General features: G+C 39.9%; 2 protein-coding genes across 5 annotated transcripts in view; one reads left to right on the top strand and one right to left on the bottom strand.

Annotated features, from left to right (window-relative positions):
* pipox (pipecolic acid oxidase) overlaps positions 1–24,897 on the top strand; it is a 1,053,392-nt gene that overhangs the window by 136,978 nt on the left and 891,517 nt on the right. The gene's annotated exons all lie outside the window — the stretch shown is intronic.
* On the bottom strand, positions 1,720–24,897 carry tbx4 (T-box transcription factor 4). The gene is made up of 9 exons (XM_046072903.1): positions 24,770–24,897; positions 20,023–20,168; positions 19,461–19,555; positions 11,375–11,494; positions 8,979–9,126; positions 5,332–5,484; positions 4,916–5,004; positions 4,497–4,732; positions 1,720–4,391 (listed from the first exon to the last, which is right to left on the bottom strand). Exons 2-9 carry the CDS (start codon positions 20,164–20,166, stop codon positions 3,736–3,738), a joined length of 1,641 nt encoding a protein of 546 aa, XP_045928859.1. The 5' UTR covers positions 20,167–20,168; positions 24,770–24,897; the 3' UTR covers positions 1,720–3,735.

The raw sequence follows: 24,897 nt of genomic DNA, 5'->3' as shown, positions 1-24,897 counted from the left end.
TTCTGAGGGTTTGGTTTTGTATCTGCATGTTAGTCCTGTCATCTGTTCCGTTTAGTTCTGAGTTTATTCATTTATCAGTTAGGTATCCCTTATATAGTATATGGTCTTGTGTCCAGTCTTCGTGGTCTGTGTTGTTCTGTTATCTTGTCTCTCCCTTGGCCACCCTGTTTTATTTGTTTGAATCCCTTTTGCTGTGCTGTTAGTTAGACTTACTTTTTGTTTGCTTGCTACCTTTAGTGTGCGTCCTCTACATGATGTTATTGTTTATCTGGTTATTATCCGTCAGCTGGTGTTTAGTGGTGTTTTGGCATTTTCCTGATTTCAGTTCTGTTCCCGTCTCATGTATTAGTTTCTGTACCATCATGCTTGAGTTCTGTCTGTTTGCTAGGTGTCTATTTATGTTCTCTGCCAGTTTCATTAATTAATCTGATTTTGATCAGTCTGCTCTAGTCTCTGTGTAGCCTTTATTATTACTCATCTGCATCTTTAAGTTACTTAGTATCTGTCTTGTCTCTTATCTTAGTTCATGCCTTAGTGTTTATTTCTGGTCTGTAAACTTCTGTGTTGTTTTGCCCTTGCTTGTGTCTGAGTTAGTTTGTTATTTTTATCATTCTGATCTGCTACATCTTAGTTTGATATGGCCCGTGTTCAGTAACCTGTGTTATGTCTGTTACCCCGGTAATTCCTCTGTCTGCTTGTCTCAAGTACCTTGAGTTCCAGTTAGTGTATGGTCTTGTGTTTTGCATCTGTCAGTTCATCACCCTGCCTGTCTGTGTCTGTCTGCTGTCATTATTAGTATCACCTGTTTGTGCTCCCGCCCTCCTCGTTAGCCAGTGCTTAAATGTTTGTTGCTTCTGTTTAGCTTTTGCTGGTTCGTTGTATGTAGGTATGTTCATCCACTGCCCTGTGTCTTGCTTGCCTGCCTGTTTTTGCTGCCTTGTTTTTGGATAATCCTTTGTTGAATTCTGGACTCTGCCATAAGTTCTGTGGGCTTAAAGAAATACTCAGAAACTATACCTGTTCTGCCTCTGTGTCCTGCGTTTGGGTCCTAAAACTGTTCCTGTCTGCACACACCACAAACCCTGACAGATATAAAGTATTTACTATTTTTACTTAAGATATTTACTTTATTTTTGAAAGTAAGCAAGAAAAAGCAGTTTGTTGTGACACTGTCTCATATCTATAAAAATACAAGCCTATTGCCAGATGAGAATATCCACATTGGATGATTCTGCAAAGCCACAAATCCATTCATCTAAAGCCAGCATTGTTCAATTCTTGCTTTCTGCAATGTCTGCACACATGCGGTATGTTGGGGAAAGATCATGGTTATGCGCAATTAAAAGGTTCAGGTTTAGTAAATGATAATTGACGCGACTACGGTCTCTCACATGCAACATAAAGGGCACACTGGCTCCTGCACTGGTACTGAACATTGACATGGGACGTAAATCCTGAGCTGCGGAATCATCCAATATGAACATAGTTCCTATAGGGATACTGGTCTGTGAAAAAAGCACAATCTGAGCTAATGCTTGTTCACACTGTAATGAAAGATTTTTGAACATTTCACATGTGATGTAACAATAATATAACAGCCTTGAAGACCAAAAACGGTTATTTGAGTGTAATGTAGTTAAGTTGTACAGTGTTCTTCTTGGATAAAATATAGCAAACAATTACAGGCATGAAAATGTTTATTTATCGGGTGTGCAAAATTGTCAATATATTCAAAAATGTTATATTGAATTTAACAACATGAAATAAAGGGACAATGCACAAATCCATGAGGGATCACCATCAGATCCTACAAATATTCCTTGACTATGCAAGCCTCCTGGGAGCCTTTTGCTTCAGCTTCCCTGCCTGCTCAGGCTGTTTTGTATTTGCAGTCTTGTGAGGATTTTTTCCAAGTAAGTCATTTGGAAGTGGGATTTGTGTGCAGCTCTCTTTTCCGGTACTCACCATGGCCTAACAAGAGTTCTTTAAGCTCCCATCTGGTTCTGCCTGAGAGTCCTTTGCTGTCCCGTTTCACTAGAATATTGTTTGGAGTCATGAGTTAAGAGCCAAGGTTTAACGACCAACCACAGTAGTATGGCTTACTCTCACACTCACAACATGTTTTCTTCAGATGAGTGCTAGTATCACGCAACTAACATAGATCTGTAGAAAGTATTTGGATTAGACCCGTACACTAAAAACTAGGAGGTTGTTTGGTGCACCTTCCACTTGATTTAATTGCTCTGTGTATACATCATGGGGAAAGACTGACATACACAGCTAATGTCTTTTAGCTTACAATTCTTAGTGTATGCACAATGTAATTTCTGATATGATCAGTCTCACTTTGCAGTGGACTGCACTTTTACCCTATATCCATCAAGTTGTAGCAAATCTCATTTTGGCACGTGAATAATTACAACTCAAAAGAGCTTAGCCGTGCTAACTTTTCGCTGTTTTGTTATTGTCAACAAATCCCATGAAAAGACCTAATGTATTGATCCTTCACATGAATGAGCCACACCGTTACACAGGTTGATATGTTCCTTTATTACCACGAACTACTTTACTACTTTACTTTAGCTACTTTACTGATACTCACCAGCCCACCAAATGTCTCTTTTAGTCAGTCAACTCACACGACAACAATAACATCCTAATAGAACATAGCCTACAGGTGGATGCTGGGGTGGAGGTGATGGTTTTTAAATACTATATGAACAGCAGTCGTCATAAGTGACAGCATAGCTTTCAGGTGAGCCGTGTGGCAGCAAAAAAGTGAGCAGAGCTCTGACACCTTAGAATAAATACAGCACCACAGTTGAAAGGGTAAGTTGCTATACCAGGTGAAGCAGCAGGCTCGAGTTGACTGCCTGAACTATCTCACTATCTCACGGCTTTGCTTCATTATCAGCAACTGAAAATAGTCCCCAACAAATCCACTAGCGCCTAGCTGTTATAGGAGACTTTTTTGATAGTAAAATGTTATATTTGTTACCACTTTTGAATTTTCAGTCTGAACTAATAAGCTTGGGGATGAGTGATGCAGACAGGGTAGGGAAGTAAGAAGGTATTGAGAGATGGACTAAAGCACTGTTGGTTTTGGTCTTTTCATTAGATTTGTGGACAATAAGAAAAATATACAAAAACGGCAGCATTATTCTTTAGACAAGCTCTATCTAGGTGGAGCTCTGTAAGTAATGATAAAAACCTCAGTGCTCAGATTTCCCTGGGAGGCCACCATGCACACATATTTTACATATCTAGGCTTCTTATTCTTTTCAAGAGAAAGCACAGCCATCGTTAATTTTCCCTTATGTATGTTGGAGAATTATTGTCATTGTTACTTCAGGTTACATAGCTAACACTACTTGGGTAGCTGTTACGTTAACACAACACATACTTGTGCTCTTACAGCACCCTTTGATAGACTTTGAAGTGCTGCTCAAACCTGCACTTTGCATTTCAGTGTTAGAAAACCACGTTTTCTGACAACAGGCTAGTACGTATGCTACACATCTTCATAAGTAAAGTGGAGCTACAGTTCACCACTTACAGCGTTGGTGCTTCAATGAGAATTCATGGACGTAAATGGCTTTGAAGTGCAGTTTGGCAGTGATCATAACTGTAGTTCATCATCACTGCTTGGCGTCGGCAGCCCACACTGGGGTATTGAACCTTGATTCATTTCAGACTTGACACACTGGACAAAACTGGTTCTTCCAGTGGTCCACATTAGCTGTCAGTCCAGTGAGTCCCTGCGCTACTCAGGCCCACTTGGTACTGATAAGATTGATCCCGAATGGATATAGTGCCTTGTGTGGGATAGGCTGAGAAATCTCTGTGAGGTCGGAGCGGTGACCCTGGCTTCTTGTGGTACAGAGGTGGATGGCCTGACCTATCTCTGGATCCCAGAGCAGCTGGAGAGCAGGACGAAGAGGAAGATGAAGGAGGTACGACGGGCAGACCTCGCTGGACCGTAGTTGAGTTGTAGACCCCTAGGTCAACCTGTGGCCGTGACGCCATGGATGATGTGGTGTGCGGTACAACCGGCGTGACGGTGGCAGCGCTGGTGAAGTGAGCTGTGAAGGGCTGGTACGGTACACCCTCCACGCTATAACGAGGGTAGGGCTGCATTGTTGCCCACATGTTGCAATTTATTGAAGAGGTGTTGGTCAGGTCATCTGTATCTCCTGCTCCAGATCCAGGCTCTGGTTCCATGCTACCGTACATACAAGCTTCTCTAGAGGTGATTGCCTCAGTGCAGTACGGGTGAGATAGTAAGGGCGACTCATAAGAGGGAGCTGGACGAAAGTAATGCTCCTCTGAGACTGCAGAAGATGTCTCCAGATATGGCCGCTTACATCCAAGCTCCAAGTGTCGGGCATTATCTGAAAGGTGATATAGTTAACTTCATTGTTCTCTTTAAAACCAGACCGTACTTAATAGAACATCTGATTCTTTACAGTGGCTTACAACAGTGGCTAAAAACATACCTCTGTGTTTGAAGCAGTGGTACAGAAGGCTGGAATCTCTGCTCTGAGGGAAGTGGTTCGCGATAGGATCTTGGGGGTCAGAGTTAGACAAAGGAACCCCGGTCTCATACTGATAAGAGGACAGGACTTGAGGGTGCCCCGTGAGAACTCCTGCTCCGAGCTTCCCTGCTAGGTGACTGTGTGAGGAGATAAACCTCTGACGAACCATGTTCTTTGAAATGACTGGGTATTCTTTCCTATACATTGGTACCAGAAGAGAAAAGGAATCAGTATGCTATGCTTAAAATTCCACTCAACACCTAATGAGGTGAGACAGATTTTATACCCAAACACCAAAAGGTTTACTAGAGACTTTCAGTGTGCTAAATGGTTCTACAGGGTCAGTTTTACTTTCCTGGTTCCTTTTTGTGTAAACATACCCCTGTAGCCTTGAAACACGCAGATCTCCTTCTTCACTACCCCGGAATCCTTTGGCAAATGGATTGTTTTCTATCTTCAGCTGAGTAATCTAGGAAAATTAGATTTTATTTAAGATTTTTTTTTTCTGTTTTCGATAAACCAAACCTAGGCAATTAAAGGAACACTGGCAATGTTCACCCTTAGATTCTTTGCTGTGGTGGACAGGAACCCATGCACACTTTAGTAGTAAAATTTCATTAATCTAAACCTAGACACATTTACTGCTCTTTAAACTCTCCAACTTGATTTACCTAAAGGCAGAAAAATGAGGAGTAAATTAGAGTAATCCCCTTTCACTCGTTTATAAAAGAAGAGATGACACCAGTGTTACAAAATCTATCTGTAGTATTACTGTATGTAGTAGTAGTTGCTGTACCTTGTGGTTTTGATAAGATGTCACTGAGATGAAGGCTGTCTCATGAAAGACATGAGTACAGTAGGCAGTGTTCTTGGATCCAAAGGCGTTGTTTTCATCTGCTTTGACTATGTGTAGTCTGGGCTGGTACTTGTGCATAGAGTTCAGGATGATCTGGGGAGGGGAAGAGAAAGCAACACATTTAAAACTTGTAATAACAACGGCATGTGAATAGTCACTATTGTGTGGTACCTGGAGGCTGCTGTAAGGATGTCAGAAGCATTAATGAGTTCACTTTTTTACATCATTTGTTTTTTTACCACTAGTTTGCAAGAATATGGGGACATTAACTGCCTTAAAGGGTGAATAAACACTAAATTACACAGTTGAAACTACCTGCTTACTTGAATAATGAACTGCACAATATCTGTTGCAGACTCTATTTACATTTATTCATTTAGCTGACGCTTTTATCCAAAGCGACTTACAATTGCTTTATATGTCTCTGGAGCAACTAGGGGTTAAGTGTCTTGCTCAGGGACACATTGGATGTGTCACAGTGGGGAGTTGAACGCTGGGCTCTCACACCTAAGGCATGCATCTTATCCACTACTCCATCACCACCCCCTATGAGTACAGCTATAACACTACAAACTGGATTGACTCCAGTCGCTCAATGGAAAACACCAGCTGCTGCTAGTAAGATTCAAAATGGGTATAAGTTAAGCTTACCTATTAACTGTGGCTAGCTAATGAGCCAGCCGCAACATTATACAGCATTACATCAATGCCCGCTAACTAGCCCAGTACTGCTTATATTAGTTGCAGCTGTGTGTGAAGGGTAAATAATTTTTCTTTGCAACTTTACAGGACATACATTTCTTACATACTTCCTGCAAAAACGATAACAATTAGTGTATATTTCAGACTGTATAATATTAGTGTGCAGCATGGAAAATCACACTTACATTCTCCACCCCACGTGACGTGAATGTGGCATGTACCTAACACGCTGTAAACTGGGTGTAATTCCCTCACCCAAAGTCAGTATGCTTTTTACAGTGCACTGTGGGAATTTTATAGACAGCTGAACTTCCACTGCACATGCAAGAACATTTCTGACTCTCTGGCCAGTTCACCTCTCAGTGAACTTGGGAGCAGTCTGAGAGACCTAAAACCATGCCATAAGATCAAACTATTTGCAATGAGTGTGTCTAGGCCTTTCTTTGATATGATTGTTAGCCAAGTAGTTAGCTTGAAAAGGTGAAATTCCTCATTAGAGTTGAGCCTTTCAAAGTTATTCATTGAACAGTTTCTCTGCATTTTTACAACTCCATGACACTTGATTTGGAATCTAGACGTGTTGTGCATTAGAATAGCAGGTAGCATGTGCTGACCGTGCTTAGTGTTTAGGTTGTTTGGGTGGCTGCAAGTCGGCTCACTAGCATCAGTCCGCTCACTGCAGCCGACAGCTGTGCCCAGCGAAGCGTTAGCAACAGTAGGGCAGGGTCACCACTAGTCCAGCTCTGTCAGGGCCGATAAGCATCAAGCTGTGCACCTTGGCTTCCCTCCTCATTTGCCAGACACTCTCCTGAAGAGCCTTCTCCTCCAGGGGGCTCCCAAAGAGAGGCAAAGGTTGTACAGGGCACAGGGAGCTAGGCTCAGGTTGAACACCCGAATGGTCTCGTGCTCACATGCTCCTGTTGCTGAGGCAGGCTGGAGACAGAGATAAGCTATTGGCTGGTTCACCAGAGGCTTTCTGTTGACCTTTGTCTGCTATGCTGTCTGACTGCTGTCTGAGGGTGATACTGAAGCCTCCTGGGTGACTGTCTGGATGCAGTGATCAGGTAAGCATTCCTCAGACCTTCCTCAGGGATTTTGTGCAATATAGAGAAGAATAACTGTTACGATTGTGGATTTGAAGGATCATGGGAAATGGAAGTCTCTAGTCCTGTGGTATAGACCATAGAACGCTGATTCCACAGTGTGAGAACATAGTAGTCTATAACTCTGTAGACCTCAGATTTTCAGACATTTACATGACATCAAACTCTGAATAGACTCATTATGACACAGACCTGTATTTGGAAATATCTCAGAAATATATATAGATAGATATAGATATCTCAGAAATTCCAAATATGGGAAAATTTATTTCTTAATTTGTACTGATCTCTACAATAGCCTGAATTCTACCATGCAGGGCAGCACCAGTGAAGAAGAAGAGTGAGAACTACAGTTAAATTAGTCATTTTTACACATCTGTAATGAGCATAATTAGTACTGAATGGGAGTTCCTCATCTCCACTGAGAAAAGCACTTCCCTACTACACGCCTCCTGGTCTGGGCGTCATCTTGGCTCTGCCTGGCCTCAAACTTGCTCTGTCCTCATTACTCGCCCTTATCACTGGCCAGGCACTCAACTCAACGTGACAGGAGGCCCCGCCACTGATCTGAGAGGTTATGAACCTAATGAGCCCGCCCATTGATGGGATGGCTTCAGACAAGCTATCCCAGAGTCCCCCTGGGGAGCACTGCCACAGCCACACTCTTCACCTCCCTCTGCAGCCTCTGCCTTCCTCAGTTTCTTTCAGCCTTCTTTCAGAAATCTGCCTGGGAAAAACACCTTCATCATTTTACTGTTTGCAGGAGTTCACATCAGCTCTATGTTTCACAAATGCTTTCTTCTCACTGTGATGTTGGCTGAAAAGAGGTCCCTCTAGTATTCCAGACAGGCAAAGCTGATATTAATAAATTGCCTTGAGAGCACAAGTAGAGCTCTACAATCTAAAGGGAATTCACCTCATCTTGAACTTGATTTGCTGTGGTATTTATCTTGATTTTGGACTCATTTTTCTGTAGCCACAGTAGCTCTGTGGATGGCAATGTCAGCCTCCTGTTCGGTCCATCACTTCGGTTCAGACTGAAATAGCTGTTGCTGTTGGACAGATTGTCATGATCTACAGACATGCCGCCATAAGTTTGACAATTCAGTGGTTCAGATTTAAATGTCACAACAGTTGGATGGATTACAATGCAATTTGGGGCAGACATTCATGGTCTTTGTAAACTCTGGTGATCCCCTGACCTTTCATCTAGTGTCATCATTAGGTCGATTTTGCTTTGTTTTATCTCGGCAGCAGTGTGGTGTTCTTTACAATGACCCGCTAACATCGCTCTGTAAAGGGAACTTCGGTTCTGTTGTTTTATTTTACAACATACATTTTCTTTAAGTAGTGCTGTCCATGATTCCTCGCGGAGATGATAGGCACCAGATGTATTCGAGGGATATGGGATGTAGCATCGTATTCTAATCAATGATTCCAATTGTTTTACCACTTTCATTTCTTGAGTCTGGCAACAGTTCTCAACACTGTTTTATAACAGAGTTCACTGGGACAAGCTACATGAGTCAGACAGTTTATTATATCCACATATTAACCATATTATGTAACCCACTTATTTCTAACTGACACCAGTGTACGGCTGTGTTGAGAATTGTTGAGAAATGTTTTCAGATTTTATTAATAGTCAATTAGTGAGTATGTTATCATTAACTCTTGGGATTATGGCAAAATTGAACATACAACAGTTTTTAAGAACACTAACCCTTTCATTCAATAAGTCTATACTTACAGAAAGTACAAATATTCTCTGTTGGTACTCACATGCCCGAAAGGGTCAAGGTGATTGTTTGTTAGCTTGAGCTTCTGAAACGACACCAGTTGCCTCATCCAGTGAGCTCCTGTGGCGGGAGAATCGGGGTGCACATACAGTCTGCCCGGCATTGCGGGCTCGGCCTTGCCAGCCACCATCCTGGAAACAGATTGAGAGAAATGCAGAGGCAAACTCCGATAAGGAAAGAAAAGGTAATTTGATGTTGCCCCTAGCCTTTTTCAAGAGCTAGTGGCATCCAACAGTTAATACAACTGCAACTATAATGTAATACTACTAAATTTAACTATTCCTGTCACCACATGAACCAAATCTCTTTTGCCATAATGTAGCTGTATAAAGGCATGGAACACCACTGCTCTCTACCCTCACAGTACTAAATCCCTTAGACTGGAAGGAGGTGGCCTCTGCTAAAACATCATTACTAATTATGCTTCTCCAAGGTGTCGCTGAGGAACACCAGAACCCACCAACTGCAGGCCATGCCACGAGATCAGAAACAAATGGCTGTAAAATGACTTCTTTCTGCTGCAGATTTTGTGTTCCCTTCAGCTTTTCCTGGCAGCGCGGACAAAAAAGTCCACCCATGCACAACTGGCAGTGCCAGATCTAATGTCATACTGATGGATGGAGGACTACAATGTCATTGCCTCCAGTTACAAGGTCAACTGAAGAAATATTGAGTCCAGTGCAGCAGTGTTTTTTTTTCTTGCCTGTGCCCTGCAGTACACAGCTGTAGCCAATGATGATTTGCAGTTTAACAGTCAGCCATCAGGTCATGCCAGGCTTTGATGATTCTTGTACAATAATTAAAATAAAATACAAGGCTGAGTCTACTATGATTGTGTGTGGCAGTTGTTTCTTTTGGGATTATGTGTGGATTTCAGAGGATTTTAGTGAATTTAAATGCTGTGCATCTTTGGTGAATAGAGTGAGCAGAATAGTGTCATGGTTTGGCCCTACATAGTGACCGGTGGATTTACAGACTAAGTTCTATGGCCTTATTAATCTGGTAGGGAGCCCCAGGGCAAACATTTGCAGTTGGGGCTCTATTGCATCATATAAATTAAGATAAGACAGACAGAAAGACAGACAGGTCAACGTGAACCACTTGGTACAAAGAATAATGCAAAACAATCTCAATCACAAGTACTAACATAAATGTATTCCTCCTACAGAGCTGTTTCTGTTTCAGTTAATGATATTAATATTTCAACCTACATATTGAATTGGTGGTCATTAGCACCTCTTTGGTATAATTATTTAATAATAAACCTGACAATATGCCTGCAAATTCCCTGACTTTGTGCAAGTGTACCTAGATGAAGTGATGCTGCAAAGGATGGTCACACCACATAGTGATTTGATTTAGATTTTTCTTCCGTTCACTCACTTTACATTTTGTTAATTGATTTATTTTTAAAGCATTCTTCCTTTACAGCATATTTTCAACACCCAAACTTTTGCACAGTACTGTACATAACATTAAAAAAAAGTATTAATTTTTGGCCCCAACAAAGTTCTTACCATGATGTGTGTATTGACTGTATTAATATGATTTCCTCACGATTGTGAGACACAGCCCAGTCTAAGAAGGAATTACTGGACAATTCTGCACCTCTCAATTTATGTCCAATACAAACGTTTGGTGCCAATGCAGAAAGCAGTGCGACCTTTATGTTCTGTTTAGGAAAGTAAGGGTGTCAAGATCAGGGTGTTGGATAGGCTTGTAGCATGTCAGACTTTCATTGAGTGACCAGACCTCAAATTAATATTCGCCTTTTGACTAACCATTACCAGGTCTCTCCCCAACGTTCACCAAGTGCTTTACTTTTTTGCTATTAGTACAATTTTCCTCCAATGTTAACCACACTGTAGTTTCCATGCACAGATGTTGTAGAAAACAAGTATTTTGAAAATGGTTGCATTGGATGCAAAAAACAATATCATGGATTCTAATCCGGGGTTTGACAGAGGTGTCTCATATTGGCGTTCTTGTTTGGTGACAGTGTTGGGAAGCAACATGGCACAGGTGTTACTACATTAGTCCTCTCTCATTGACAATACTATGTAACTCACATCAACTTCCTCTTTGTTCCCCGCATTTCTTATGAATCATTTACTTAAAAGACATCAAAATGAGGTAGCCTGACTGACAACGAGTGGAATGGGACTATAAGCGGTTGGTGTGCTTGTTTCTTTTATAAAACCAGTGAAATGTTTAGTTGTGACATGCTTAAACATAATGTAACCATAGCACAAGTAAGCAAACTCTGAAGAAGAAGTCTGACATCAGCAACTGGTCACACCAAACCAAGCAAGGCTGTAGTAGTAGGCCATGGGGCAACCCTCAGCAAGACTCATTTATGGCTTTCAATTGCAAACTTACCACTTGTTGTCACAGAACTTGTAGCGGTGGTCATCAGCTGGGACAATGTCAGTAAGTAGGATGTATTTGGTTTTAGGGTTCATCCCGGTCACTTTTACCTTATAGCTAGGAAACATCCTCCTGTTGAAGAATTTAAAGGAATGGTGTTAGACATGCTCTTATTTGTCTTTCACATTAAGGCAAGGCAATGCTTGATTTGACTATTTTAGTTTAAACACCTTTGGTTTAGTACAGTACAGTACTACATGATTGATCGTCTTCTTAAGAAAGGATCCTGCCTGGGCCGTTAAAAACAGCTGTGAGTGTAGGATAAGTGTAGCCATTGTCACGGATAGTGCAGAGGAAGATCTGATTAGCTCACCGACTGCAGCTCAGTGATGTTCTTAAGGGATTGGGATAACCAAGGTCCCATAGAGATCATGGAACTGAGAGAAGAGTAGGCCGAGAAGCAACCTTTACCAGAACTTTAAGTGGATGAAAGCTACTTCCACAGTGATAACCCCATTAAGCACATTCCAGAATAAAACCCACTTGCCAAACCTTCCAGGATAATTTTCTTGCCATTGTCCTTAATCTCACATGTTCTCTCTGGTATTGATTTGTCTCCTTGCGGGCATTTATTTGGGAGAAGACTGAAATCCTCTCATACTTGTGATACTGAGAGGCCATAAAAAAGTATCTTCATCTTTTAAATGACTCCAGACTAAAAGACAGAATATGCTAATATAGCACTCAAAGCCATAAAACACATGAAGGGAGCTACCTTCCCTGACCTCTTCTGGGAAACCAAAAACGTTTTCATTCCATCTACGCCAAAGGACATTTCGCAAAGGGCTCTGCGCCCCCTTATAAAGCCCTAAGTGGTTTTTAATGGCGCCCCAGATCGGACAACAGTTTAGATAGCCGACTTGTCATTGCTCAAGAGGCGAGAGGCAGTCAAAAAGGCCTGCAGTATATCTGTGGTTGCTGCCCATGGCAACATGTTCAAACACTGGAGGACACTCATGAAAACCTTTCAAGCTTTCTGGGAAGATGCTGTAGCATCAAAACCCCTATCTCCATACTTGCTGTTCCCACTGGTGCAAATGCCCTGCTTCAAAGGCTCATAGTGCCTGACACCATCTGATCATGTTACTGTAAATACACCCTCACGTAAGGAAGGGGGGTGGGGTGTAGGGCAGGTAATTTAAATCTCTCACACAGGCTTCAAATCCAATCAGTAGGAGAGATCAGTCCCGGTATCATCCTCACTGAAAGACGGGTTAATCTTAGAGGAACATTCAAAACAGACGTCTGCTCATCCGTACCATGCCGACAGAGCAGATGGAGGCCTGTGTCAACACATGTGGCCCTCAGATTGAAGTAATATATCCAGCTACCTGCTGCTGCAATAAATTGTACAATAAAGTGTACAAATAATTCCCATTTGTACACTTTAGTGTACACTATTGGACAGTTTGTTCTACTCCAAGTATTGTGAAAAATGAAAAATGAGAGCTACCATGCCTACTTTCACACCTCCATACACCCAGCAAGTTGCAAATTACAGGGGGAGGTTTGTGGGATTGTCTGTTTGAGGAAGTAACAAAAATGGTAGGACACAACCTCCCAGTTCTGTTATCAGAAAGCGGGCTTCAGGCACTGTTTGACGAGCTGACAAGCACTTTATCTGAAGCATATTGAGACCTTTAAAAGTCCACTTAACCCACTGGTGTGTTAAATGTTCATACATCTGAACCCTTAATTGTTCATTGCCTCAGCCTCGTTTATTTTTGTTGCCGGCAGAAGAGAGTGAATGAGCTTTCAGGACAGTGTTTGTTTGTTTTTCGGTAGAAAAATGAAAAATTGTAGAAATGTCACTTTGTCAAAAAACAACAACATAACATGTACTTCATTTGAATGCAGCCAACGTTGCCTAATCTTAAACAACATTGTACAACTAATGTGGTTTCATTCATTTGCGGTATCTCCACTGCCTCAGAAAGAATGAAAAGCAAGAGATTATTTTCCTTTTCATTCTTGGGCCATTAGCAGCAGCACAATCATTGTAGTCTAGGGTTGTGAAATACGATATACTAAGAGACATATACTAAGAGATGATTGTGATATTATTCAGTAAGACTGCTTTATGAAAGTTTTTTTTTAACTTGATTTTTGCATCAATGTGATGAACTACCTCGGTTTTTTAGGTATTTACTTCTCTGGACACTCACAACTGGTTATTTTATCTGTAAATGGTTTCTCTGTTGGATTTCCAGTTAATTGACTATAGTACAACATATGTTGATGATGCAATATAACATACAATGTGATTTTATCTGTACTGGCCACCCTTATTGTAGTCTACGTTTAGATGTTCTCAGACAAAGTGGTTTTCATGTTATACCTGCGGTTGAGCTTCCTGAGTGTCCGTCTATAATCTCACATGTGATGAAACATGGTATATCTTGGTGTTGCATGCCTGCTACATCTATAAAACACTGTAGGTATTGCAACTCTGAACATCTGATTTTCAAAGGCAGACAACATGAAGGCATACGTATACATAAGGTGGTGTGACTAAGTGAGTGAGTTTAAGAGGAGCATGAGAAATGGAAGTCGGAGAGTGTGTGTATGATATCAGTGTCAGGGTGTGTGTGTGTGTGTGTGTTTCTGTGCATAGCCAGCTGTTTCTCTTAACAATCCCACATGTTTAGGCCCTCCAGTGATCCATTCCCTCTCTGGGAATCTCCAGTACCACGGCGAGATCAAAAGGAGCGTTGGGGGGGATGATGAAGCGCTACAACCTAGTAGACTCGGACTATTGTGGGCGCCGGATTCCTCTTATCAACCCGCCGCTGCTCTCTTGACGGGCTGTGTACAAAGAGGGAGAGTGAGGGAAGAGCTGCACTGGGTGCTTTGAAGAGGGAGGATTACGCCTGGACAATGACACTCACAATAACAAGTCTGCCAAGCTCAGCTAGGTGCTGCATGGGAGTGGACTGAGCAAGCTTCATCTCAGAGTGTTGGGAAAATGTGGGCTCCCCTGCATGACGGCCTGGTTGCTCTGCATCTGTACCTCCTCCCCTGCCACCTCTGAACCCCGCTCACATGTTACAACACTCTTTTTAAGGTTTTTTTTTTGCATGGCATTCCCTTTCACAAATGTGTTAATAAAGTAGGCTGTCAGTTTCAGTGTTTTTTCTTTTTACTTTTGCAGTAAAGTTTGCAACCAGTGTATAACATTGTTTCATAACTTTACTGTATAAACACACTCTGTAATGTAATAGTCAGTCAGTACATATGGAATATGATTTGAAAAAGGAACAGAGAGAATGGGGTGAAAAATGTGTTTCCAGATTATTTCCCTAATTCAGTTTCTAACATTTAATAATTTCATTATTTTATCAGAATTTCTAAAAGAAACATTGATCACGCAAGCAGAGTAGTTTTCGTGGCATTTGGAGCAGGCAGCCAGCGCAGCCAAAATATTTACCACTATGCGAGAGAGTGCGTGCCAGAGTGAGGTTGATGTTGTCGAAAGCAAGGTAAGAAGTATGTCGTGGGACTGAGCACACACTCCTACACAGAGCTGACTCTGCGCCTGTACGTCACAGGCCAACAGCTCTGCCCAAACTGCCTAACAGCTACCAAATCCGGACATCCACAACCAAATTATTGGTCATTTTTAGTTCTTATTTATAAACGAGTCTACAAAGTATGGGAAGAACAGTAACATAATATTATTTATTCACTATGTTAAGAGGAAATTCTAGGTAGCACTAGTTACTTCACTCCCTCTGAGATGTCAGAGATGTTTAACAGTGGAACGGCGTCCAGCTTTCTGCGTAGGAGTGGGGACTAAACGGCCACAATGGTTTGGTGTTTGAGCTACAGTACCTGGCTATAATCTTCTGGCAATTATTTGGCAACACAATAGCATACATGTAACATACATGTTAACAGTTGGATTTTAAAACCAGAATTTTTACATCATAAACATCTAGATAATTGTACTCAAATGTTAATTATGGTCTGAAAAATTTCCTAAATTTAAGTCTGCAAAACTATGTTATTATGAAATGAAAAATGTATAGGAACCCTGACAGAAGTATAATGTTGTGTACCTTGGCAAATAATAAATAAATAATATAAAGTTTTTACTGTGAGCTATTAGTATCAGCTACACCCTCCTGTACTTGGTATCGCTGTTGCCACGGCTAATTTTTCTTTAAGCTCTATATACAGTGACACATATTTCCATTGCTTGCTCTGACATTTGCTACTTCTGACTGCTGTGCACCACAAACTCACAATCAGGAAAGTGTTTTGTGTTACTATGACAACTTCCAACTATTATTTCACTAATGTGGTATCACAAAAGTCACATATTTGGCAGAGTTGTTAATATGGTGATTTCTCCCTTTTTACAAGTACAAAGCCTACATTTTAGTTGGTCTTGAATATTTCAACTATTTATCTAATTATTAATCTGCAGTGTGGGACAGGAAGTGCAAATTATTAATAATCAAGAATTTGTCAGTGTTCATGGGTTCCAATCTGTCAGAAGCCTGTTTGTTAGGACTTTTGATACTGGTGTTTTTAAATTGATCTTTCTGTCTAAGCACTTTTAAACTCCTTAAAAAACCCCTTTGACATGAACAATGTTCAGCAGCATGTTAACTGATTTCACACAGCTGAAAACATCATAGGACTGACAGTCAGTTTATTATAATGCATTGTTTAAATGACACACATAACACTTAACATTTTGACATGACAACCCATCACAGTCTCAGGCTTTCTGCTTGCATCAAATTAAACTCCCTACAGATCCACGCTGCCACTTCACCCTGGCCATCGCTCTAACCGGTTTTCACCCTTTCCTCTTGACCTTTAAGTTCCACATATCATAGTCACTCACCATCTTCTTCTGCATCATACACTGAAAACACTGAAGATCTTTTTAAGAGATACTATTCTCTACTATATAAGGTCTATTTTACTTAGATATACTTAGGAACGTCCTCGACAATTGGACCAAAGATCAGAAAGTTTCTAAACAGGTTCTCAGTTTTACCGTATTATCTAAAGCTGTGCTTTTGGGCACCTAAGTGGGGATCTGGACCCTAAGAGGTCACAGAATAAATTATAAATGCTCCACGAGTATTGAGAGGATAGGCAAGATGACAGATTTCTGCCACACAAAATCATTTTTGCAGATTTTTCTCTGATCTTATTACTAGATGAGTTTATTTTCTACAGGCCTCAAAAATATTCCAATGAAACGATCTGAAAAGGACAAAAATCACTTTTTAGTTGAAAACGGCTCAAAGACAAATCCAGACTATGGTAAGGGGTCACAAATGGACATGGCTTTGTTTGAAAGGATCACAAGCCAAAAAGGCTGGGAATAACAGAGCTAAATCACTCACTTGTTCATCTGTCTCTAGCAATGTTGTTGCATCCCCATGTCTAAGGTGACTGGCTGTTGAATAAAATGTTATCATAAGCAATGGGAATGATGGAAAGAACTACAGAAAAAATCCCCTGGTGTAACCTGCTCTCTCTCCTGTTTGTTGTTTCTCAGCTGCGGTTTGCAAATTGCAGGCTGACTGACCAATCAGACATGCCAGAGGAAATGTGAAGTATGGTGATGTGAGACAAAAGGGTTATAATTCTGTGCAGAGGCATTCCAGATAACCCTACATGTGTTCAAGATGTACAATCAGTCAGATTGAAATGCTAACATTACGTGGCTAATATCGTTAATATAGTGGCTTACGACCGCAAAGCCACAAAACGTCCTCCAAGAAATCACTGTGCTGTTGCAGCTAGTCACAAAACATTAAACATCTGACAAGACCTGTTTGCTGATTCATGAAACTAATGCTTTGGTACTATGCAGTATTCACTGATGTAATCCTACAGAACTTCCCAAAATAGTAAACGAGTCTTGTTTGATGTAAGATTTTAGGACTTGGCTGACCCCACATGTTTGACTCCCTTTTGAAAGACTTAATATTGTCATTGACACGTCTTCTTTTTTTCCTGTTATTCCATCTGTACTGCTTTTTTTCTGTTATTCCATCTATACTGCTTTTTGATGTTATTAAACATATAATTAAGTCTAATTCAGTAATTTGGCTTCTGTTTCATGATTTATCATCTGACTCTGATTACTAGACAAGCCTGTCACTGTTGTCCTGGGTGATGACATAGATTTGAGAGAAATAAACAATCATGTACAGATTCACCTTGTAATCACTTTACTACAACTGAAAGCACTCAAGATAATTTGAGCCTGCTTTAGGTTATTCATTTGTTTACAATTTCTCTTCTGCACTGTGGTTAATATTTGAAACAGTATTTGAGAATCACTGGAAGTGAGTCACACATTACTGAAAAGTCAGACATCCAATGTTATATTGTGTTTTACTGGGATACTACAACATCCTCTTTGCTACAACAGATTTAAACATGACCAAATGTGTTCTGCCATGATAACACATTGAGTAGCTCTACATGCAGTATTTGTTAACATACTGTAATAATTCAGTCTGATATGTTGATATCTTTTTGTGTGTTGATTTTCAGAGTTCAGTTGCTTCTGGAGGACGGAACTCGTTTTTGTGTGACCTTCAGCATGTCTGCTGCAGACTGACTGTAGGTAAACCCAGACAGGTTATCCAGCACAGCTGCATAGCTAAAACCACTGCACAACCCTTCAAAGGGGTTTAAGGATTCAGAGCCCACTTCATCAGCTGGACAAGGGAAAGCCCATCTCTTACGGTTATGCAGCATTAAGGAAAAAATGTGGTGACCTTTACATTTTTTTACTGAAAAAAAAAACCATCCCATGAGGAATGAGAGGCGGGGGTCGATTTGAGAGTGTACTCATTCTCTGGTTAATGTCCAAAGACCTCACTATCTAATCCTCGGGTCGCATTAAATCCAACAAGCCGAGCAGTCATTTGTGTTTTCAATTATGTAGTCAGTGCTGCAGGAACTTTCTGTCTCTTCCTGAAAGACAAAGTTATAACTGCTATATGTTACTATTAGCTGTCTAAACAGATGGTCACAGAAAGGTATGATACTCATTTTACATAATGAATCCATCACTTGAATATCACTTTCTCTGTAATTTTCCACAAATTTTAAATTTTTTGTCCAGATGAAGATGAGCAGCTTTTACTATATTATGTGGCTAACAACGTGTGCAGCATTTTCCAAGTATCTGTTGACATCTTGGTGAAAACCCAGTGAGTGTTCTCTATGAGGAACGGCTTATTTAAGCCACTACGTCACTATTTGTGAATAAACTCTTGTGTTAATACTGTAATGCATTATGTTATTTTTTACTTTCATCGGACTCCCATTTTGTGTGGTGTGAGAAGTACCCGATGATTATTTCTGTAACAGCTGTGGAAAGTACATTTACTCAAGTACAATTTTCGGCTGTTTTATAATTCTACATTTCTGAGCAAAATATTGTACTTTTCACTCCACTACATTTATAGGACTTTAGTTACTAGTTACTTTGATGATGCATGGTTTTAGATGGAACTACCCAACAGTACATTAAATACCTGAAATGACTCCAACTTGACAGTAAAATGCTCCTTACATGTTAATGCATGCAATAAAATAATAACAATATAAAATATAAAATAACACTCTGAAATAGGCCATTGTGCATAACAAGTACTTTTACTTTTGATCCTTAATATACATTTTGTTGCTCATACTTCTGTATTTTTAAAGTACAGATAAATCTTTAAATGCAGGACCATCATTACTTGTAACAGAGTATTTTTACAGTCTGGTGTTAGTATTTGTTATTACTTAGTAGTAGTAAAATATATGAATACTTCTTTCAGCGCTGATTATTAAGGTCATTCCTAACAATGGAATTAATGAATGAGCTATGCTACCATACAAGCAGCTTTTCTAAGCACATGCAAAACTTTCCTGTCGTGGTGGATTAGAAACATGTTTAAATTACAAATAACCATTTCTTTTTACCTAAAAATAACTAATGATTTCCCCATCTTTGTGTCTGGACTGTAATGTGACTGATAGATGGGGTGTTCGCTGCTTTACTAACCTGCCTGCTTTAGTAATGATCATCTCTGTGCCGGCCTCATGGAACTTCTTCCACAGCTCCCTCTCATGAAGAACGACCTTAATGTTCTCAATGCTCTGAAAGAGAGCGGAAATCTCCATTAGGCTCAACGCAAAGCAAATAACCTCATCACCACAGCCTTTTAGAAATAGATATAATAAAATATTTACATATAAACACACTGCAGAGCAATATATAAAATGATCTACATTATATGTCAAATTAAAAATCCACTCCAGATTTTTTGTTTTGACAGAAAGATTCATCAAGGTACAATTAATGAAAATCTGGCCTTTGATACTGTTAGTATGATACACTCTTTAGCGTAAACAGATGTTCACTGTTTTGTTCTCTACTGAACCTGGCAAGGAAACCAGTTTTGATTTATTTTTTATATAAAATTTCCAATCAGCATACCATTCCATTTACTGAGGTCCTAACTCTCTAGAGAATAATTCTCTCCATATTTCAACAATCTCCAGACTGCAGCCATAAGAAGCAACTTTGTGTTTTTGCCAAGGAACTCAAGGGTCTCCGTGTGTACCTGGTCGGGCTCATTGGAGTTGGAAATGGTGGGAGCTGTGGGCAGACCCAGTCGTGACTGGTCCGGAAGGAGATCTGTCTCCCCGCCGGTCTGGACCCGGCTCGTACGTTCATCCGTCACAGCTGAAACCTTCTCCTGCAGCATCTCTGCAGGATTAGAAAAATACTCAGCTGTCAGACTTATCAGTGAGTAGCTATGAAAGCATGACATGTGACACAGATATCATATACTCTCTAATCCAAATGATACATGTTATGAACCCCATACTATCGTAGTAACTGTAGAAATGGCCCATTGGTTACCTCACTGCAACCAAATATTGCTCAAATGCACATATTCAGTAAAGCCTATAGTCTGCTACATGTATGTGTAGTCTGCTCGCCACACTATGTTGCTGCACTGCCCTTTCCTTATGAATGTGAGGTGCCATAGCCTTGTACAAGTTAGCCTTGTAGTGAAGCATGAACTGTTAAACTCTAAGTTGCCAATTTCTACATGAATCTAAATTCATTTTACCGGGTTATTTTTTTTACATTTTCTACCGAGAATATAGACAAAATGATGAATTATGTAAATAAGTCAAAATGATGTTACCTTTGCCTAAGAAGCATTGTATTAATAATGTTAAATGGATTGTTATGTTGACCTGCAGTTAGACTGTTTCTCTGTATTTCCTTTATATAATTTAATATTCTCTCCAGTCTGATATGAACTACTTTTTATTTAAAGACCTCTAAAATCAACCCTCAATATTTCATTTGCAACACTCAAATTTGAATTGTCAACTACTTTTATCATTTTGTGAACTCATTTCCCTTCTGTGCAGAGATAATATATCTACAAACCAGCTGATGATTCCACTTTTCCCCCAGCCAGCGTTTCTGTATATGCAGGCAACAGATAGTTACATTACATCCTGTGTTGAATGTAAATCTAGGGAGAGGTAGAGGTAAAATATTGATGCTGCAGCTCAGCAGATGTTGGCTATCATCTCACACATTTTCAACAGCCTTTTGATATTTCATTGTGGCATATATAACCCCTCCTTTCTATGAAATGAACACCTGTTTTACTCTGGGAATGCCTGCTGTTTAGGTGTTCTAATATAAATGCCATTTCCCACTACAAGCCACATATGTTTTGGCAAACTTACTTGAATTGCATTAATAAGCCAAAGTGAATAATTAAAAATACTCGTAATATCAAATGTGGACATTGGACAAAAATCCAATAAAAAAAAATTTCTTAGCTGCATCACCATATGTTTCTAGTACAAGAATATGTCTCTTCAGGAAAAATGAGGTCATTTGTTTGGATTGGACTGGGTGTCCAGCCACCAGTTGCTGTTGTTGGTGAGAAAGTCTGGCAGTCGCTTGATGGTGGAAAATATTAGTTCCAGTTGCTTATTATTAGATGTAGACATGAAAAAAATGGCACACTAGATCATGAAGGGAAACTTCATATTCACATAACATGTTCAGGTGAAACAACTGAACAATATTGCTGTGTACACTATTTGTCTACACAGTATGTGGTCATTAAAAAAGTTAGATTCAATATGGACCAAAATGATTTGTACACATTTAAGCTATGAATTATACCAAATCACTAATCAGATTTTAACTATGTTAGCTACATATAAAATAAATATAGCCAATAAAAAAGCAATTCACAGTCAGCAGTAGTATTCAGTATAAGCCTTCAAAAGAAAATCATAAATTAAATTTTATGTATTTTGTACATTTGTCATTCAGCATCAAGGTGGCCAAGCTTATGTCAAAATGTTAGCACTGTTCAGCGTGGACAGCCACCATTTCGTCCCATCACGCAAATGGGGCAAACTTCACACATCGGTTCATTATTTTTGTACTCATCTGCTCTAAAGAGGTCACAAAGTCCTGCACCAATTTTACCCTCTCATCTGGTATCTAGAGAATTCCAGCAGCTAATAATGGTCTCGTGTGAGCTTCAGCCCATACAGACTTAAAGCTGTTTAGCTCCATGACAGGTAGTCTCAGTTTTTTCAGATTTGTGGAAGAGACTCTGGATCAAAGCCTCAGCAGCAAATCACATTGACATACTGTGGTCATAGCTGTAGTAAAAATGCATTTGGTATGAGAATGCATGTGAAGTACTGTAACACACTGTAAAGCTGATGCACCTGAAGGGGACCTGAAGATTTAGAAACATGCTAGGGCAGGGATTAAAAGCTATTTCAAACTGGATGGATTCGATTTTTTTTAGGAAAGAAATATCTGGTGAAACTAACCATGTGAGTAAAAGAGGAGGATGTATTGTCATTATGTTGATAGTCATATGTCCCTTTGTCTCTCACACCGACAGAACCACTGCAGATTGTCATTCACACTGCTTCATAACCCCTCATCTGTGTCTGCATCTCATCCTGCTGCTGCTGCTCCGAGCTTTGCGTCTGTCTCAGACTCTCGAGGGTGTCATGCAACTCCAGACTGCAGACAATGTTTTCTGAGTGCTACTTACAAGGCTGGCACTATTGGTGCCGGCTTCAAATACGTTTACTTCATTAAAAATGCTCTTTTCTTGCTTGAATTTAAAAATTTATTCCAACTATAATTTGTCTTTCATGTAATGTACTGTATTTCACACTGAGCACAAGTTCTCATCACTCTCCTATAACTTTATAGTGTTCTCAATTATTTTAATGAGCAATCTAGAAATTAGGCAAAAAACTATATGCATAGTACTGTATATCAGCGTAAAACCTGTTACTTTCTTCTCCCTGCTCTGAAAGCTCAGTGCTGTTCAGTCCTCAGGGTTGCATACTGGGGATGTGGGCCTGTAAACACAGAGCGGCCGTTCTCTTAGCCATGAAAGTGGAGAGGCGGCGTCCAGAGTAAACTGATGGAGACATTTGTGAAAGCTAATAAAGATAAGGGCTGACAGGGAAATGGCCACAGAGCCTTTTTTACAGTGTGAAACTGGGCCTTTCACTGGTCCTGTTTAACCCAGCAGCACGAGCCAGAACTCTGTTTCTGTTTCTGTCACTCTGGACACTCAAGCTGAGTTTCTATTCAGGGCACGTACTCCCACACACACTCTGCCATATTGATACCTGTCAACACTATTTAAAAAAGCAATTCTGTTCTAAAGTGCTACTAGGGATCAGTTCATCATATTCTGAATAGCCTACATAATGTTGTATCCTCAGGGGAGTCTGGTTTGTGCCTGTTGTTCATGCTGTAAAAAAATGTTTGCTTTAAATGAATCTGCTTGTAAAACATTACAATGCATTTCAAGAAGAAGTCTTTCTGTGTCTGTGCAGCAGTGATAAACAATATACATCATTTTCCTTTGCAGGTCTGAAAAGTCTGAAAAAATCCAGAGGATACATTTGAGCTTTCCCACATTGTGAAGGCGTTCAGAAAAAACACAATTGTCTCTGATGCCATTTGACTACAAATTTAGCTTTTCCTTGCTGCTGGTGAAGGTCACGTGGTCTGGCCACAAAATATAAAATATTTAATAACAAATGCAAAAAAAATGAAAAGCATAAAGAAGAATATATTAGTTGTGTATGTTGTATGAGATGTGTGTGTGTGTGTGTGTGTGTGTTAACTGGGACCGCTGTAATAAATTTAAATCTGCCGCCATTTTGTGTCAGCATCTCTGATGCATAAAGGCCTGAGCATCAACAGTGAAGACTTTTCAGTCTAGACAACAAACAATATTAAATGACAAATACGTAAATATAGCACGCAAAATGTATATAGGCTATTCCAAATCATAGTTTGACAGTCTGCAATTCCTCTTGATCGCAAATCCGAGATTCCTTTTGGAAAATCTCCATAAAACTATCGAATAGATTAAAGCCGAGGTCTGACATTTAATAAATTAATTAATATCGACATTCCAAACTTTTTTACAAGATAAAATGCGATGGCCGCTGACACAAAAACTCCCACAGTGACTTAAGTGCCGATGAAGGGTGACTTTCCAATCCTGCTCCACAGGAAAATGAATAACACCCAATGTTTTGTCGAAGGCTACTTTAGATTTATTAAGAAACAAACATGAAAAACCCCTCAAACACCGTGATCATATTTGAACTATTATTTTAATTTAAAACATTCATTCATTATTTCATTTTTACTTTACCTTCACTACTTTGTATCTGTCAATACCTGCCAAGTACAGGCCAATATTTAAGCAATAAAACTGAAACGTAAAGACGTGTATAATGATTGGCCTAATAATAATAATGTGAAAATATTATAATAGTTATTATTATAAATTGTTGTAATTGCAAAGCTATAATAAAATATTGCCCACATCTAATTTAATTAGACCAACAGTTTAGCAAAATGTGATATCGGTGTTATTACATCACAATAACAATAAAAAAAAAAAAAGATTATTGACAAAAATAAGCACTAAGCAATGGACAGAAAATTATTCTAATTTCTTGGACCACTTTAGCCTATTTCACACCGCTCTCTCCCTCCACAGTCTTTCTGCCCATAACTGTCAGATTCAAATCTTCCTTATCTGATTGTCGTGTCGTGGGAGTTGAGTAGTGTAATTATCGCAGCTGATTTCCCTCACTGAGGATGCACTCTGTTTTTTTAAGCCCCTCTCCTCTCTGACACTGTCTCCTTAAAACACCCGTCTGAAACAGACAGCTCTGCTTACAAGCAAGAAGATAATCAGCAGATAATCAATTTACATTGCAGCTAATCAGCAGCCCATACGTGTCTGTAGCCTACTGTACCTCATGCAGTCAGCTATCATCTGCTTAAATCCATCCCTGTGCACCGCAGCTCTGTCTTCAGCCTGTAAACAGCGGGGTGTTTCCCTTCCCACGGCGGCTGCACGTGGTTTTAAAAACGCCTGTTCTCG

Source organism: Micropterus dolomieu, linkage group LG17 (assembly GCF_021292245.1).
Source record: "Micropterus dolomieu isolate WLL.071019.BEF.003 ecotype Adirondacks linkage group LG17, ASM2129224v1, whole genome shotgun sequence".
NCBI classification, from domain to species: domain Eukaryota; kingdom Metazoa; phylum Chordata; class Actinopteri; order Centrarchiformes; family Centrarchidae; genus Micropterus; species Micropterus dolomieu.
This window is presented reverse-complemented; position numbering and strand designations above follow the sequence as displayed.

Bases quoted from the DNA above. Each gene is read 5' to 3' on its own strand.
- tbx4 (XM_046072903.1), bottom strand. From the start codon at position 20,166: ATGCTGCAGGAGAAGGTTTCAGCTGTGACGGATGAACGTACGAGCCGG. The intron at 9,127-11,374 runs GTAAGTTTGCAA...ATCTGTTTCCAG, and splicing joins AAGTTCTGTGACAACAAGTG to GATGGTGGCTGGCAAGGCCG. The intron at 4,392-4,496 runs GTATGTTTTTAG...ATCACCTTTCAG, and splicing joins CCACTGCTTCAAACACAGAG to ATAATGCCCGACACTTGGAG.